Raw genomic sequence first — 17,291 nt, 5'->3', positions numbered from 1 at the left:
TTAGTAGAATTTAGATGGATTGTGTTCATAAGTGAGTAGTATTATAAAGTGTCAATTTTTAAATAATGGTGAAGGAGAATATACCCTCTATCCAAATTAGTAAGTACTGAAAAGGGTTTATTGCAATTTATCATGTGATATTATAAATGAGCAAATTATTGCAATTTATCATGTGATATTATAAATGAGCAAATTATCTCTTTATGAAAAAAACAACAATTTATTCCTCTATATTTTTTAAAATAAAGCAATTTATCCCCCTGTTTAAGAAGGTAAATTGCATAATTTTAAAAAATATAAAGGGGTTGTTTTTTCTTGAAATTCGGTGTAATTACATGTAAATTTTTTATAGTTTGAAAATACATCTAATACCTATAATGTTTGTTTTCGTTCGATAAATAGATTCATCCAATAGTCACAATTCACTAAAAACGCCGATATTAGTAAAAGGACAATTAGATAAAAAAATTCTATATTTAATCTCAGCTGATCTATTATTAATTTATTGCAAGTCCAACAGATATTTTTTTAATTAAATTATTCTTATACGTGCTCATGCTAATGTATTATTATAATCTTATTGATATATTAATTTTAATTAATCGAAGGTGGAGCCGGCGACCCGTTAATGACCTGCCCGACAATCGGGTCCAAAGGCCGGCAATTGGGCCCCAATTCTAGAAATGAAGACTGCTCCACATCACAAGGAAACTACTTCCCCCTATTCTTTTCTTACTTTTTATTCTTATTTTTATTTTTTCAAGAAAAACCACTCTGCTGCTTATGCTCTCTAAATCTAAAAATTACAATTTTAGTAACTATTTTTTTAGAATTACAAAACTTACAAAAGGGTTCGTAATCATATAGTAATTTAATCAAAAAAATCAGACAATTTTAAGACAACTAACTGAATTTCAGATCTTACCGGACTCGATACGAATTAGAATTTCCCATATCAACATATACGTTCGAGAAAAATTGGGACCTAAACCAAATACATTAGTTCATAATTCTTAATTAATTAATGTCATTTAATATTATACATTGATTGAATATGGAGTAGTATCAAATTAAAATATTGTATACTATATTAAATTGCACATTTGGTTAAAAAAATAAAAAAAAATTACTTTGTTGTGGACAATGATGCAACTTATATTATTTATTTAAATTTATTGTATTTAGAAGAATGTAAGTTGTAAAATACATTATTCTAGTGATGGATTGTTCACCAATATAAATATATATATTTATAAAGCAGTTGCTGATCTGTCCCAATAGAATGCTCTTCTAGAAAACCAACCTCTTTTACCTTCTCAAAAATGCCCCTTTTTGCCTTTTCCTACACATCTAGAAGAAAGACAAAATGCCGCAAGAGCCATCAACCTATTCACCAATAATTTAGTTTTTTTATTAGTCAAATAGCCACCAATCCTTTTCAACTTCAAATCTTTGCCTCCCACAAAAACATTTTATACACACACACATACAAGTGTGTGTGTGTGTGTTTAGCAACCTAAGATATATATACCTCAATATCCCCTAAGTTCCCATTTGAGGGTCCATCAGAAATAAACCAAACATAGCACATCCCACAATCAAAGTGATGGATCAAGAACCACTTTTAGGACAAGCCCTTCACACCAAAGACATGCAGAGTGCTGCAGATGAAGCAGATGAAACACTCTCTTTGTGTGATCTCCCATTGTATAGTGATCAGAGTGTCGAGGAGTGGGAAGGGGATTTTTCTAGTGAATCTCAAGGGTCGAGTTCCATTTCGTCCTCGGAAGACGATTATTTTGAGTTTATTAGCCAAGAATTGAGTCCTTCCTCCACCGGTTACCCACCGGAGCACATAGTCTTCTGTGGGAAGCTCATACCTTACCAACAACCAGTGGATAGCTCTGTCGGAGACTCTTCAAAGTCGGTTGAGAGCAAAAAGCAAACGGACATCAAGAAAAAGCGTGGTTGGAGCATATTTAGATGGAAATTCAGTTTGAGCAGGAGTTCCAAGAGGCAAGTTCAGTCTAAGAGTGGTAAGAAAAGTACAATCCTCATGCAGAAGAGAGACAATCGTGGTTCTGCCTCGTTGAAAGAATCGCCTAAGCAAATGTACAACTGTAAGAAGCACGGAAAAGGGTGTGATTTTCCGGTTCATAAAATGCCCATATTGGCATCCTCATCATCAGGGAAAGCTAAATGGTACTTGTTCTTGTTTGGGATTTCAAGATTTTCAACTGAAGTGGAACTGAGGGATATCAAGAGCAGACTGAGCCGCCGGCAAAGCCCACCACCACAGCAGCCGCCAGCATTAAGTTTTCAAGACCACAATGAGACGGTTAGTGGAGGGAGAAACAGCAGCTCAGGACTGTGGGGCTTGATCAAGGTACTGAGTTGTGGCAGAAACCACCACCCAAACACCATGGTCATGTCGTCGATTGGCTGCAACCGACTAGAGTGATGGTTTTTGTATATCTAGACAGCATAGATAGATACGAGACATGTTTGTCTTTCCTAATTTCAACTTTCTTTGTCCTGGGGTTGATCAGATTAGACGAGGGATGGTAAAAAACCCAGAATTCAATGGCACTTGGTTTTGACTGAACTATATTATATGTATGCCATAGTTGAAAGTTTTACTATAATGCCTATGCTTTTTCAATTGTCTCATAAGCAATCAACTTCGACGTCTCATTTGACTCAATATACACAAGCTTAACGCTCCGATAGTCAAAATCAATCAACATTTCTATAAGTTTCAAAGTTTTCCACAATGAGAAGAATCAATCAACATTTCTATAAGTTTCAAAGTTTTCCACAATGAGAAGAATCAATCAACATTTCTATAAGTTGCAAATTTTACTACAATGGAACAAATAATACTCGTCCTGATTTGGCCTCTACTCTATCAAATTTGGACTGGTTATAAAAAATATTAATTCAACTCATAGAATTACAGTTTGACGACAAAAACTGTGCTGAACTTGAATGACGTATTCCTCATTCCAAAAATGATTCAGTTCCTTGATGCCAAACATTTTGTGAATAATCATTGAACTTTGGTAACTCTTTTCTTCCGTTTAGCATCCGCGACTCCGTTTTCAACCATGGGATGATCTACTTCTGCAGCTACTGGTTCTTTTCTAGGCTCTGTTCTATTTCTTTTCAAATTTCTCTGCTTCGGCAAACTGCAAGTCATATTGTTCCAGTATAAGATTCACTAGAAACATAGGCAGAGGGAGAGATTGAAGAAAACGGATAAGAAGTTTAATTTGAGGAAATTCAAGAAATGTTGGGACATATTGATCCAAATGAGCAGAGTGGTACTAATCCGGTTGAAGTAATAGTGAGCATCTAAGTACGTAAGAATTATGGTTTCATCAATCCCACCAACCAACGAAAGGAAATTAAACAAGGCAACCAACGTTAGAAGAAACCGCACCTTATTTTTCCACATTTATGCAGGTTCCTCTCAGCTGCCTTCTCCAGGACACTTCTGTAGTACTGAGTAAATGGAGCATTGAGACTGGACTTTTCAAGCTGGTACACAGATTTAACCGTGATATTAGGTCAAATTATATCCTACAGTTTATAGAAAGTATGAACAGTTGGATACGACGGGCACAAACCTGAAGAAAAGAATCCACGGATTGGTGATCGTGTGGGGAGAAAGATACCTCATCTCTTTTTTTCTGCACAAAGTCCACATTCTGCTCCACCTGCAGATACAAACATAAGCATTCATAATAATTGACGATCTTTTAAACATATTGTTGGTGTAAGACTAAACTCTGTAGTTCACTTAACATTGACTTACTTCCTACATTAATCATATGATGCGATTTTTCATGACCGTCAAGTGCATATAGGCACCTGACTTGATAAAACGGTGAGCAGTTGCATCAATAAAGTGGAAGTTAGATTTAATACCTGATCAATTAAACGCTTCACCATACGACGCAAGCTCTCTATAGTCGTGATCTCATGAATCTTTCTCAAACGGATCAGTGGAATTGTAGCTAGGTCAGGGAAACAAATATGGTGGCTCCACTGAGCAAAGTGCAATGCGAGTTGTTCAATGGCTGAGTGAAAGCATTCGTCTTGGAAGCTTTTTGATTTTATATATTGTTTGGGCAACTGCACAATTCAGCTCACGGTTACAAGGAGGAAGGTTCAGACATGCACTAAATTGAGAAAGAAACAACTGACTTTTGCATATAAAAAGAGTAACCTAGCATACAGACCTTCAACACTGACGCAATATTGATGGCATTTTGAGCTTTTCTTCCCTCCTTGCCAATGTTATATTCCAAAATATCCAGCACCAACGAAGCAAGTGGAATAAAACTTCTACCAGAATGGGCGAGATAATTGAGCCATCCAATGCACTTGAGTCTTAGAGGGAAATATCTTGGACCAGGAAACATGTAAGCCAGACCATTTATAAGTTGAATGGTCATAAAGAACAAAGACTGAAGATCATAGTCGCTTATGTTGGCTGATATAAATCTAACCCAGAGATCAACACAGTTCACATATTCCCAACTGCATATCTTCCTGACAGCTTCCTGTATCAAAAAGAACATCAGTTTACAAATGATCAAAAGTATCCGAAATAAATAGCACTCAGGAACAAGAGCTACAATACCATTAACAGGCATATGCCGAACCACTCTTTGTCAGTAAAGCAAGTATTCCTCGTATAATTAGAAAAAAGCATTCAGGCCCAATATCATACCTTCTTCTTTGTTTGCACCCCCCAGCTATATAACTTGGCAAGTTGACTAATGGAAGCAACTGCCTTAATAGATGATTTTTGCACGTCTATAGAGCACAACTCAACTATGCAATCTCTCAAAAACTGCATATGTTTGATGTCAACAATTTCTGTTACTCCGGACCGAGAAACAAAGGCTACAAGAACTTTTGATAGGCAGGTGTCCAAGTAATTGGAACTAAACATAGCAGCAATATCCCATGTGACAAGATAGGAAGCCGATGATAATGGCCTTTCACCTGTCGCCCACAAATGCACAGTTGCCTGTTTAAGAAAAAAAAAATGAACTGTTGGAAGCAGATGACAGTAATGGTAAAGATGAAACTAGCAAATTCTATATGAAAGCTTCAGCTCTGGTAGCTACAAGACTTAAATGTTATATCCGGTCTCTGGGTCAGCTGACATGTATCAAGCTCATAATGAATTAATCCAATTTCTGCAATCCATCCACAACCATCGATTCAACACATATGTAACTAACCAGAACAAGGATAGGGCCAAAGAATCTGTCCCACCAAAAAATTATTGCTCTACATATACATTAGCTGGCTAGATCGTCAATCCATGCACAACTTATCAATTTCTTTTATGTGCATTGCCTATTGATTGCAGTTGTATAAGCATTTTGCACCACCAAAGACGTTGGGAAAACATGTAATCAACAAAAGCACAGGGACTTCAAACGTGAGCTGCAGTTTTCATTGTCGTTGTGACCTAAAACAGATTTTATAAGAATTCCAGTTTGGAAAATTATAGGATAGATCTTCCAAAAAGACCAACTATTAATTTTTGACTAAAAAGAATAAAACAGATTCTATCTGAATGTAATTCCATGAGAAATACCTCCAAACTTTACTATATTGCATGCACGAAACCTAGAGTACTTGTTTGATCGCAAATCAATTGCCCTTTGTATATATAGCACTATATTATATGAAGTTCCTTGACTTGATTTTTGAATTTAATGTGATAATTTATTTGAAAGGCAAAAGGTCATTCAATTTCCAAGTGGGGCAGTATGTATAGAGATATACACTTTTTGTAAGCTGATCCTTTGGCAGTCAATCTTAATTTATTCAAGAATTAAGTGCAACAGCATATCATAATCCAGCAGGAAGCAGATATGTTTCTCAGTGACATGGCTGCCCTGCCCTTTACCATCTGACTTGCACAAATTCTATTCTTTTATCCTCCCTCCATCATAAAATAAGGTTTTACTTTATATCGAAGCTACAAAGGACAACCATAACATGTCAATTTTTTTCATCAGACCAGTTAGAATTACTAAAACCTGCAAAGCCCTGGCTCCAACCAAAGGGAGAGGAAGCAGATACAAAGAAAGCGAAATAAATTAGGAGGCAAAGAACAAAATCAATAAAAACATAGAGCACAAGAAAAGCACAAGTTGGATTACCTTGATGAATCGTTGCATTAGTGATGGAAAGGCAAGAAAGAATATCAAACAAGCTCTGAGCCTCGTCATTGCAAAAGTCAAAATGTCTGTGTTGGTAACCTGATTCAACAGAAACAATGTACTCCTCACAAAAGACTTGACTAGTGGTTTCAAACTGTTCCATGTTGCAGCTTTCTTCAGTTCCTGTAATGTCTCTTTTGTACTTTTTAAAGATGACATCTTCAATAGGCCTCGAAATATATCATTTGCGTTAGAGAGTGTGAAAAGCAGAATGTTGCAAAAGGTTTCGCTGTTCTCAATCGTATGGCCAATTGATTCGGTTCCATAGTGACAAGCTGAACGATAAGCGTTCAGTAGACTAATGAGGGCTGACTGGCTATGGTCTTCCTTGACCATTTGACACCATGTATTGATGACACTATTTGTCAAGAGTTTGCCTTTGTCTTTGTTTAGGTCATTATCACCTTGCTCTTGATCGCTTGAGTCGCCCTCATCTGAGTACTGTTAGGAAAAAAAACAAATCATATTATCTACACAAATCTTCTTCAGATATGTGGAAAAAGAGGAGATAAAGAAATCAACATAATTTCCTTTATTTAAGCCTCAATTCTGAAAACCATTAGATCTTCAAGCAAAATCAGTAACACACCATCAAACAAAATTCAGGTATTCATTCTCAGATCATGATGCTGCCCTAGTTAACATTAGAAGATGTGTGCCATCATTGAATTCAGATTTAAAAGCTCAAAGAAATTTGAACGTCAGTTGGCATGATTTCTTCTTTGCTCTTTGAATCCTTTATAGCTTTTGGCCAGTGAAAAAACTGAACTGCGACTCAAGACCTTGAGTTGAGGATTGTTCTGAAACAAATACTAACAAAAGAATTCTAAAATATTATTTCTTGAAAAATACTGAGATCTGTAACATTATTAAAGGAGCAGTAAGCAATTCCAACAAGAATAACTTGAACCTGCACCAAAAAAAACAAAACGAAAGAAAGAAAAAAGTATGAAAGAAATAATAAATAAATATGAAATATCTTACCTCATCTTCATTTTTAAATGTTTCAGCACTGTTGTTGAAGCTTTCTAAGAACTTACTGAATTCTGGATCCTGAAATTCCCAAAGAAGTTGCCTCAATAAATAAGATCATAAATTTTGTGAACGACCAGAATCTTAGAGCCACAATATCAAAAGAATAAAAGAAAATGAAATGAAAACAAGAGAGCAAAAAATGAACAGCCAAACCAAGCGTGAGAAAAAATACACCAGACTTTCGGTGTCCAACCATGAAGTGCAGATTCAGATAAAGTGACCTCATATCGAGCTATACAAAAGGAGCGACCAAATAATATGTCCACACCTATGAATGGCCACTCCAGTCCTAAGCATATTCAGTCCTACCACAAGCGATAGACAGACAGAAGTCCACAACCAAGTGACTCACCAAGATATGAAGCCAAAAACATAATGGAGAAATGCCTACTTGCTAATGCCTAGTGAACATAGTAGCTACAAAAAGCAAATTGGTCATCAGAATTCAGAAACGAGCAAATTACCATATGAATTGAGCAAATAACAATGACAAACTTCACCATAATCTTTTCTATGTTATCTTTGTGTAAGTGCATGACAACAATCCTGTGAACAAGTTTGACTTAAGGAGCATGCATTGGAAATTTATAGCTGCTCAAGCCACTATTGAAATCCTAATAGTAAGCAAGTTAACAAAGAAAATGTTCACTAAAGAGCAAACATACTTTCGCTGTGTGCCATAGAGGATTGTCCATCTGCTGAAGGGAAATCGTATCAAAGCATCAATGAAGGCAGAATTTTTTGACTAGTTCCTAATTGTAGTCTTAAGACAGCCACTATCCAATGAAGTTATTGGGAAAGAGACTGGAGAAGTTTATTCCTACATATACAAGCATGCACATACACATATTCATCTGCACAAGGAGAGGATAACATGCCCATTCTTGATTTATCAAATACCACCAGAGATGCACTTGCAATTTTATACGATAATCAATTTAACATTCTCTTGATGCCAAGGTCAAGATAATCAGACAAAATAATCATCTGTTTCTCAATAAAAAAGGGGCATAAAGCAATTGATAAAAGGTATCTAAATAAACAAATCACAACAGAGGATTACCTTCTTTTTCAACCTATCCAATTTCTTCTTTTGAATGGCAAGATCAGCATGGATTTTCTCATTCTGAGCTGAATAGGTACTACTAGCAATTTCATCTGCATGGATATTGACATTTTTAATGATGATAATCCAACAACAAAAGTCACACAAAACATGTTTAATCATTGAGAAGAGAGAGTACAGGAAAACAGTTTAGTCTTAAAAGTTCAGAATATCTGTTGGAAAAGTGACCTTCTAGGGTTTTCCCAGTCTCACTTTCCCCAGCATCTGGGCAGCCTGAGTCCTAAAAATAGATTACGCAATCAATGGCAAGCAAGAAACCATAGATATCTGGATGATCAAAAAATGAGTGGAATCAAGACCAAAACCTCAGTAAGATAACCATCACTATCTGATGCATCTGCAACCTCATCCATATCGTTTTCAGTAAACACCGCATCAAGAGAAGTATTCTCAATGCCTTCACATTCAATGCTCCTGAAAGGACATCGATATGCGTTTACCAGTAAATATCATATTAGCACATTTTAAAAAGGATTATATAGCAATGATAACATAAGGGGATGAAGAAACACATGACAGCAATGGAAGACAATAAGCAACATAAACAGACTAAAAGATTTATACTTTGTTCTAATAATTTGATAAGCATGTAATAATTCTTTATGTTCATGCAAATGTGAGAAAGTATCTATAGAACAAGTTCCAAATTTGAATGCATGAATAATTTAACACATGGGAACAACTTTGTAACAAAAAGAGCTTAAATAGTAATTAGTGAAAGTTTGTTCTTCAACTGCTAATATCGTGTTAATCATAGTTTACTACAGTAGCTAATTTTTACGCACCATAGCCTTCAGTAATGCTATAGAGCATATGGTGTTTAGACTCTGAAACAGAGAAAGATGACCACAACATGAGACAGATGCATCAAATTCACCTTTTTACCTTCCATTAGCAAGCGGCACGGAATTATCCACTTGTTCTTCAATGTCATTTTGCCCACCTTCTGCAGCAAAAATAAATCAGAAAAATCATGAGGCTTCCATAAACAATTACTGTTTTGAGAGGCAAATGTATAACTAAATAGAAAATAAAAAATGTTTGGATCAGCTTCAGAGGCAATAAGCATCCACACACACACACATGAAATGCAAAATCTATCTGTCATATAAACATTACTCAGCACATTAGCAATCTTACGGTACTTTGCAATCATGATGTTATGCTTCATATACAAACAATAACCAATTCATCATAAAATCTACAGGCTTCTATTCTCCTGTAAACTTCAGCTGGTCCAGCTCCCAACCCCAAAAGGAAAAAGAAAAGAGAAGGAGAAGATGACTGTGGTGCTGTAGCTGATGGAAATCAGAATGGACAAAATACAACTCTCTTTTGAATTATTTCATAACCATAACTAGTAAAAGCAAATTGCTCCAAGAAGCAGGGTCAGAAATTCAAACATTTTATTTCTCAAGTTTAAAACACATCATACAACAAGAGCAATGGCACAGAGTACCGGGAAAAATACTTTTTAAACAAACATTTTCACCTGAAAATACATTGTCAAATAGAGCGACAACACATAAACAATTCAAGCTAATACATAACAAAAAAAGAATCTACACAATTCAAAAAAGGGTTCAAATAATTACTTACTGGAAGCTTTCCTCTTGAATAAAGCCTTCGTTTTCCGCCGCTGCCTCAGCACAGACTGAAGATGCTTCTTCGCAAATTTCCTCGCCTTCTTCCCTAGCTTTCCCATTGATTACACAATTTGAGCTCCTCAATTGCTGCAATTCGTGAAGTACAGCTCAAGAATTGAACCCTAGGGCAACTGGGAAAATTGGAGTTGTTGGAGGACTTAGGAAGGGTTTAACTAGGGTTCAACGCCAGAATGACCTTAAGGTTAACTTGTAAATAAGTGAAAATTTGAGGACCATTTTTGCAATTTTGACTTTTAGGGGTTTGTTTTATATTTTGAACCAAGATAATCTTGATACTATTATTTTTATATTTATATTGATTTATTTGATTTTACAATAACTATAATGCACAGATACTTTGAAAAATTACTCGATGCAGTGTCGGATACATGTCGAACACAGACACGGGGCAAACATCTCGAACATGGCATCGGAGTGTCCGGGCTGTTGGCGTGTCCGACACGTTTTGAATTTTTTTATAATTTTAAAATTTTTGAGTTGTCATTAAAAAAAAAATTAGGCTCAATAAAAAAAGAAAAGAATTCCTTCACTCTTCTTAAACTAAAAGTATTAGGATGAAATTACTAAAAAGTCGAAATATGTTCATAATAGTTTAATTATTTAAATTATTAAAAAAAGATATTGCATTCTTTTTAAAATAAATTGATTATGTATAATTTTTATGCCACAATTGATTAACAATATAGATATAAAACATGCTTATTTTATATTTTATCTTAATATTTTTTATATTATATATTTTAATTTTATGAAAATTGAAAATATATATTATATTATACATAGTCGTGTTAGTATCGTTTCATGTCCTAATTCTTTTACAATTTTCGTATCGCCATGTCTATATTGTATCATGTCTATGTTGCCGTGTCCATGTCCATACATCATAATACAATAATAAAGTACACTTTATTTTAGAATACAAAACTATAATAAAATTATTGCATAACCAAAATTATTATTTGAAAATATTGTTCATGAATTATAATTCCATATATAATTTATTTATAATGTATGGTAGTTCAAATAACATTTTACTTGTAAATGTTTGATTGTTTATGATGAGAAATTTACACATATTAGGAAAACTTTATCAAATTACTATAATGTAATCTCTACCAAGGAGTTAATTAAATAATGATTATATCAACGTCTCAATAACTCGAACAATACATTAATATGATCGAAAATAATAAATAATAAAGCACAATAGTTCACGTAAAGTGAGACAAATATGCACACGTTCGATAAAACTTGAACACGTAACCTCAAATTTGTTCATAAAACGTCACTTTAACTACTAGACTAAGATAATATTAATTGCTCTGCCCTTTTATGGTCCATCAAAGAGTTATGTTTTCACAACCGACTTCATCTATATCTTCTATCGAAATTATGAACTTTTACACTTTTCAATCTAATTATTTATTATGGTGTATTTTTTATAATAATAAATTATATTATTCTATTATTTTTCCTAAATATTGTAACTTTAAAGTAATTAAAATGAAAATTTTTATTTTATATTTTTTTAGTTTTAAATTGTAGCCTTTTAGTTATAAAATGAGTGGCTCCCGTCAAGTGTATTTTTTATTTTTTTGTGTCAATAAACGACAAAATATTTATATATTACTATTTACTAATACTTTTATTATTATAATTAAATCATGTTATTTATTTAGTCATAGAATGTATCATGATAAATAAATAAATCATTAGAACTAATTTTGATTCAAATGAAAAAAAAAAAAAGAGAAACTATTTTTAGATTAAAAGATATATTTGTCTTTACAAAATATTTTAAGATAAACATAGGTATCTATTCGACAATTATAGAGAAATTCAAGTATCAATTAAAGATTTTGCAAAAACTCATGTATCAATTTTGATCTTTATGAGGAAACTCAAATATTAATTAGATCATTTACAAAAACTCGGGGGAAATAGCATTTTTAGTCTCATTGTTAGGCTCATATCATTTTTTGTCCAATTCATTACGAGATTAACACTTTTAGTTCCATAACTTACAAAAATTAGCACTTTTGGTCCTCATGCACTTTTTCATCTATATTGTAACGATATAAGTCACATGCCTAACATGTTGCAGTTAAGTATTTTTGGTTGGAGGAAAAAATTGGCTCTGGTCTCAGTAGTAGCATGTGAGTGTTTCATTTTGTCTACTTGATTCACTTGTGGAAGACATGATTCTTTTTGTTGCTTCTACTTGGTTTCAACTTATAGAAATATGGGAAGAACAAGATTCAATTTTTGTGAGAGAATCGCTATGTTTTTTTTATCCTAATTTCCTTCAAGATATATTTTTTCTTCTCAAATGTAGTTATATTTTTTTTTCCAAAAATGATCCCAAGTTGAAAAACAAACCAACTTTCTCTCCAACCAAAAGTACTTAACAATCACATGCTAGGCACGTGCACCACACAGTTAAATTATAGACAAAAAAGTGGATGAGGATCAAAAGTGCTAATTTTTGTGAGTTATAAGATTAAAAGTGCTAATCTCGTAATGAATGGGACCAAAAGTGAAACTGACCTAACTTATAGGACCAAAAATATTATTTTTTCCAAAAATTCATGTATCAATTTGATAATAATACCAAAACTCATGTATCACAGTAATTTTTACTCAAAAATCATTTTGGATAAAACAACTCAAATTGAGGCATAAAATACCAAACTCTAAGGCCGCATTTATTTTGGGTGATTAATAATAAATATTTGGTGGATAGTAATAAATTTTGAAGGGAAAAAAAATACACACACAAATATTGTTACATAAGAAATATTTTTAAAATATTGAATTGAGTATATATTTACAATATATATATATATATACATATACATTTGAACGTTTTCATGTACTAGATATTCAATAAATACTTAAAATTTACTAAAAAAATACCATACTTATTAAAAAAGAACAAATATCAATAATATTAATTACATAAATTAAATATAATATTTTATAATTATAGTAAATATTGGTTAAAATACATATAGTATTTAAATATTTTATTATTAATATTTATCATATTTAGTATATTATAAAATAATATATAATTTTTATGATTACAAAATCTGTAAATGTAAATTTTTATTAAATGTTATTTAGCAATTGTATCCCCAATCTAATGGGAATAGTTAAAATCATAGAAGATATATGGAATGGCTATTCTCATACTTGTAGGAAAACCAGTAAGTATAGCACATTCTATGTATGTGCATAATTTTTATAAATATATTTTAAATAAAATATTTTTTAAAATTATATTAAGTTAAAAATGACCTAAAATATATATAAGATTATATATCTTATATATATTTATAATAAGACAAAAATAAATAAGAAAAAAGCTATTAAAAAAAGTAGTTATTTAAAATCATGATGAGTTGAGAAGTTAACGACAATTTATTCAATTTAACAAAAATAAAAATTAACGTACCAATAAAGTGAAGACACTAATAGAGTGCTCCTCAATTATATATAATAATATAGATTATACCAAGCATGTACGTGCACATATAAAACTGTTGCGTAATTATTTTTTTTAAAAAACTTATAAGATCCCAAAATAAAATACTTATAATAAACTCTTTTTCTGAAAAGAAAAAGTAACCCCAATCCATCTTTTTTTTTTTAATAAAATCTTTTAATTTCTTTAATCGTTACATCCAATAAATTAAACTACTCTCACAATTTTATTAGTATATCACTTCTAGTCTTCATATTTTTTATGTTTTTCACCTCAAAGCAAATATATCTACTCATATAATTTTAAATTTTAACAATGTGATGATTTTTTCGGTTATTATTATTACAAAATCTAAAGTTTATTATGCCAATTGTTCCAAAATAAGATCCAACATCTTTAAAATTTTAAAACGTCTTATAAAATGTTTAAAATAAGTATAACCACACCCCGTCTGAGCCTTGTCTTCTCATAAGGTATGTGACGAGATCACACATATAATCATACTCAATTCGATGAAATTGTTTGATTTTAAAGGAGATCTTCTATAATTTCACACGTGTGATTTCTTGGTTTCGTCCAGAATTTCAACCTTGATGTCCTGGGCTGGAAATTTTAAATAGACACATCCCATCGCACTAATCGGGGGCGTTCGTAGTGACTGATAGGACCAAGAAGTGAGTTATTTATACCAAGCATTTTTCTTACGGCTAGATCCAGTTCCTGGTCCCGGCGAAAAGGAAATATCCACTAGCGATCCTACTTCAACGACGTTCTCATAATAAAAGTATCCCGATCATGTAGGAGTGACAGTTTTAGTTCCGATCAAATCGATTAAATACAAACTGACCTGCAGTGTACTGAATCGCTTACTAAGCATTTCAGTTGATTTGCAGTGTTACGTTCAGCCTTTAAACAGTAGATATGATTAAAATCAGACATTTTAAGTCGGGGTAAAAAATATTACGTTCATAAAAGTGAAAAATTACATTATAAATACCCCAAATCTCTAGCAATTAGTCTCTTAGATTTTGTTTTTCCTTTAAAGCATAGGTGGACAACCCTCAAAATAGGTTGGAATCTAGTATTACATATTGTGATTTATACACCATTATTAAATGAATCAAGATCATGGATTAGGTGGAAGGTCCACACCACTTTTCCCATGCACTCTACCCCACACTACCCCCTCAACCATTCAATTTGTAGTAGAGAATTAAGTGAGAATAGGACAAATAAAATTAGAGTTGAAAAATAAATTAAATTACTTGAACCAAATAAATTAATAAAATTTTGTTTGAATTTGATTTATTAAATTTAATAAATTAAACTTAACAATTATTTTTGTTCGATAAGCTTCGGAACGCAATTCAATTGGTGGAAAAATAATAAAGTATATTTAAAAATATCAAATTATTCGAACTTGATTTTGATTCAATTAAGGGTTGTTTGAGTTTGATTAAATCAATGTTCAAACCAAATGCAACAAACTTGATACTACTTTAAACATGTTTGAATAATGATGCGTTCCGTTCGACCCGAATCATTTATATCTCTAGTCTTTCTCTCTCACACACATTTTAAAGAATTTTACTGTTATTTAATTTTTTTGGCACTTGAAAAAGAGAAAATGCTTTATTATCTAATAATAAATTATTATAGTCAAACATAAAAAAATTACAATCGATATTATATTTACTGAAAAAAAAATATACGTTCAAGATATTATAATACGACTAGAAATAGTCACTGATAAAGAAAATATTAATTATATATCAATGTTAATATTCGATTAGCAAAAATTTAGATAATAATTCATCATTTGTTTTTATTTTTTTAAATAAAAAACTATTTATTAGATTTTTATTTGAAGTTAAACTAATGTGAACTACTTATGAAAGAATTTTAAAAATATTTAAATACAAAATAAGTCAGAAAATAACGACTTATTTGATTCTAATGGTATCATGTCATTTTTTTATTATTTTACCAATAAAAAGATTTATAATGCCAAACGCCCTAATATTTTATAATTTTTAACATCTTATTTTATCCAAACAATTTGAGAGCTTATTTTGATATATTAATTGTTGATAATTAAAATTCATTATACAATTTTAAATGAGCTACTAAAAAAAAATGGTATCAAAAAGAAAAATTTATCCCATCATACATTAAAAAAACAATTCAGAGTTATTCAATTTAATTTGAAAGAATTATTCTGCATTTGATTAATTTATATTAAATCACTGTTAATATATTTGACAATTTTAGTGAAATGAAAATGGAGTGAAATTGATTGAGTATTTTCTTATAGATGGGGGTAAAGTGAATGGGGATACCTTTAATTTAGAAGGGTAATTAATAAAGAGAAATGCAATTAGGAATTAATTTCATTTAGACCCCTCTAAAAATATAAAATTATTTTTTTTTCAAAAAGTTTGAAATTACACTTACGCGCCCTCTTAAATTTTTCTATTTACACCTGACCCACTTCCATTAGAGTTTGAAAGAAAAATGTTGATATTAACAAAAATAATTATATAAATTTTTTTATTTTGCCCCTCATTTAACATTCTTAAGTATATTTTTATACTTATAAAGGGATGAACGTAATATATATATATATATATATGGAGTGAGATTGATTTCATTATATTTTTCTCTTTATAAGTACAAAATTATTACATGAAAATATCGAATGAGGGGTAAAAATGAAAAATTATATCAACTCCTAACATAAAGGGTTTAGGTATAAATAGCGCAATTTTAAAACTTTTTTAGGTGAAGGTGTAATTTCATATTTTTTAAGGGAATCCAAATATAATTGATCCTACTTTTAATTTGTAAAATCATATTTAACCCCCAAAACTTTAAACAAATACCAACAAATTCTTAATATAAGACCCAATTTACTTTAAGGGTAAATAAAGAATTGGGTAAATTACAAGGGGTTCTCCTGAAATTTGCCTTAATCACAAACACTCCTTCATTCTTTTAAAAAATTGTAAACGCCCCCCTAAAAATTACAGATGCCCTAATAAATACCCTCTACAATGAGTTGTCATAAGGAGGTCTTTGTTAGGATACTTGTAATTTTAGGGGTATATTTATAATTTTTGAAATAAGGAGCAGGATATTTAAAATTGTGATAAATTTCAGAAAAATAATATTTTAATCTTCTCTAAATAATTTACATATGTACATGGAATTATTTTCTTATTCTAGTTTATTTCTATATACACCATATAAAAAAAAAAAAAAGAACATGAATCTTCATAATCTTCGTTATAGTGAGAAATTGATTAACTTACATTGAGTTCCTCTAAATTTGATGTAATTAAATTTCTTCCAATAGTTTGAGAAATTATTGATACCCTATATAACTATTTGATAGTAAAGTAAAAATATCAACTTTACCCTTGCTGAAGCTTAATATTTGTAAAAATTTATTTGAAAAATATAAAAAAAAATGATATTGAACGAATATTATTATTAAAACATATAAAAATTTGATATTAAATGTATATTATTATAAAATATATAAAATTATAATTTAAAATTCAAATGTACGTTTCAAGCAATTCAATATAAAATTTGGATGAAACCCTAATAGAATGGTCAATTATTGGACTTACCATCACATACGTTATAATTAGGTGTATTTGTTTTTTTTTTTTCAAACAATAATAATAAGTATTTATAATTGTATAAAATCTCAGGGGAAT

General features: G+C 31.2%; 2 protein-coding genes across 3 annotated transcripts; one reads left to right on the top strand and one right to left on the bottom strand.

The window, feature by feature from the left end:
• LOC105161205 lies at positions 1,607-2,461 on the top strand. Its single transcript, XM_011078824.1, has one exon. The coding sequence runs from the start codon at positions 1,607-1,609 to the stop codon at positions 2,459-2,461; it is 855 nt and encodes a 284-aa protein (XP_011077126.1).
• LOC105161102 (nucleolar complex protein 2 homolog) lies at positions 2,775-10,229 on the bottom strand. 2 transcript variants are annotated; one of them, XM_011078686.2, is made up of 13 exons: positions 10,012-10,229; positions 9,298-9,358; positions 8,718-8,826; positions 8,581-8,632; positions 8,350-8,444; positions 7,236-7,304; positions 6,192-6,692; positions 4,739-5,041; positions 4,245-4,568; positions 3,931-4,137; positions 3,630-3,719; positions 3,443-3,540; positions 2,775-3,188 (listed from the first exon to the last, which is right to left on the bottom strand). In XM_011078686.2, exons 1-13 carry the CDS (start codon positions 10,115-10,117, stop codon positions 3,050-3,052), a joined length of 2,154 nt encoding a protein of 717 aa, XP_011076988.1. In that variant the 5' UTR covers positions 10,118-10,229; the 3' UTR covers positions 2,775-3,049. The 2 variants fall into 2 exon arrangements, with proteins under 2 accessions (XP_011076988.1, XP_011076989.1); XM_011078687.2 differs by having other exon boundaries at positions 9,290-9,358; positions 10,012-10,056.

The sequence above is a fragment of the Sesamum indicum genome, linkage group LG4 (assembly GCF_000512975.1).
Source record: "Sesamum indicum cultivar Zhongzhi No. 13 linkage group LG4, S_indicum_v1.0, whole genome shotgun sequence".
NCBI classification, from domain to species: Eukaryota; Viridiplantae; Streptophyta; class Magnoliopsida; order Lamiales; family Pedaliaceae; genus Sesamum; species Sesamum indicum.
The sequence above is the reverse complement of the archived record's forward strand: the minus strand, read 5'-3'. Positions and strand labels throughout refer to the sequence as shown.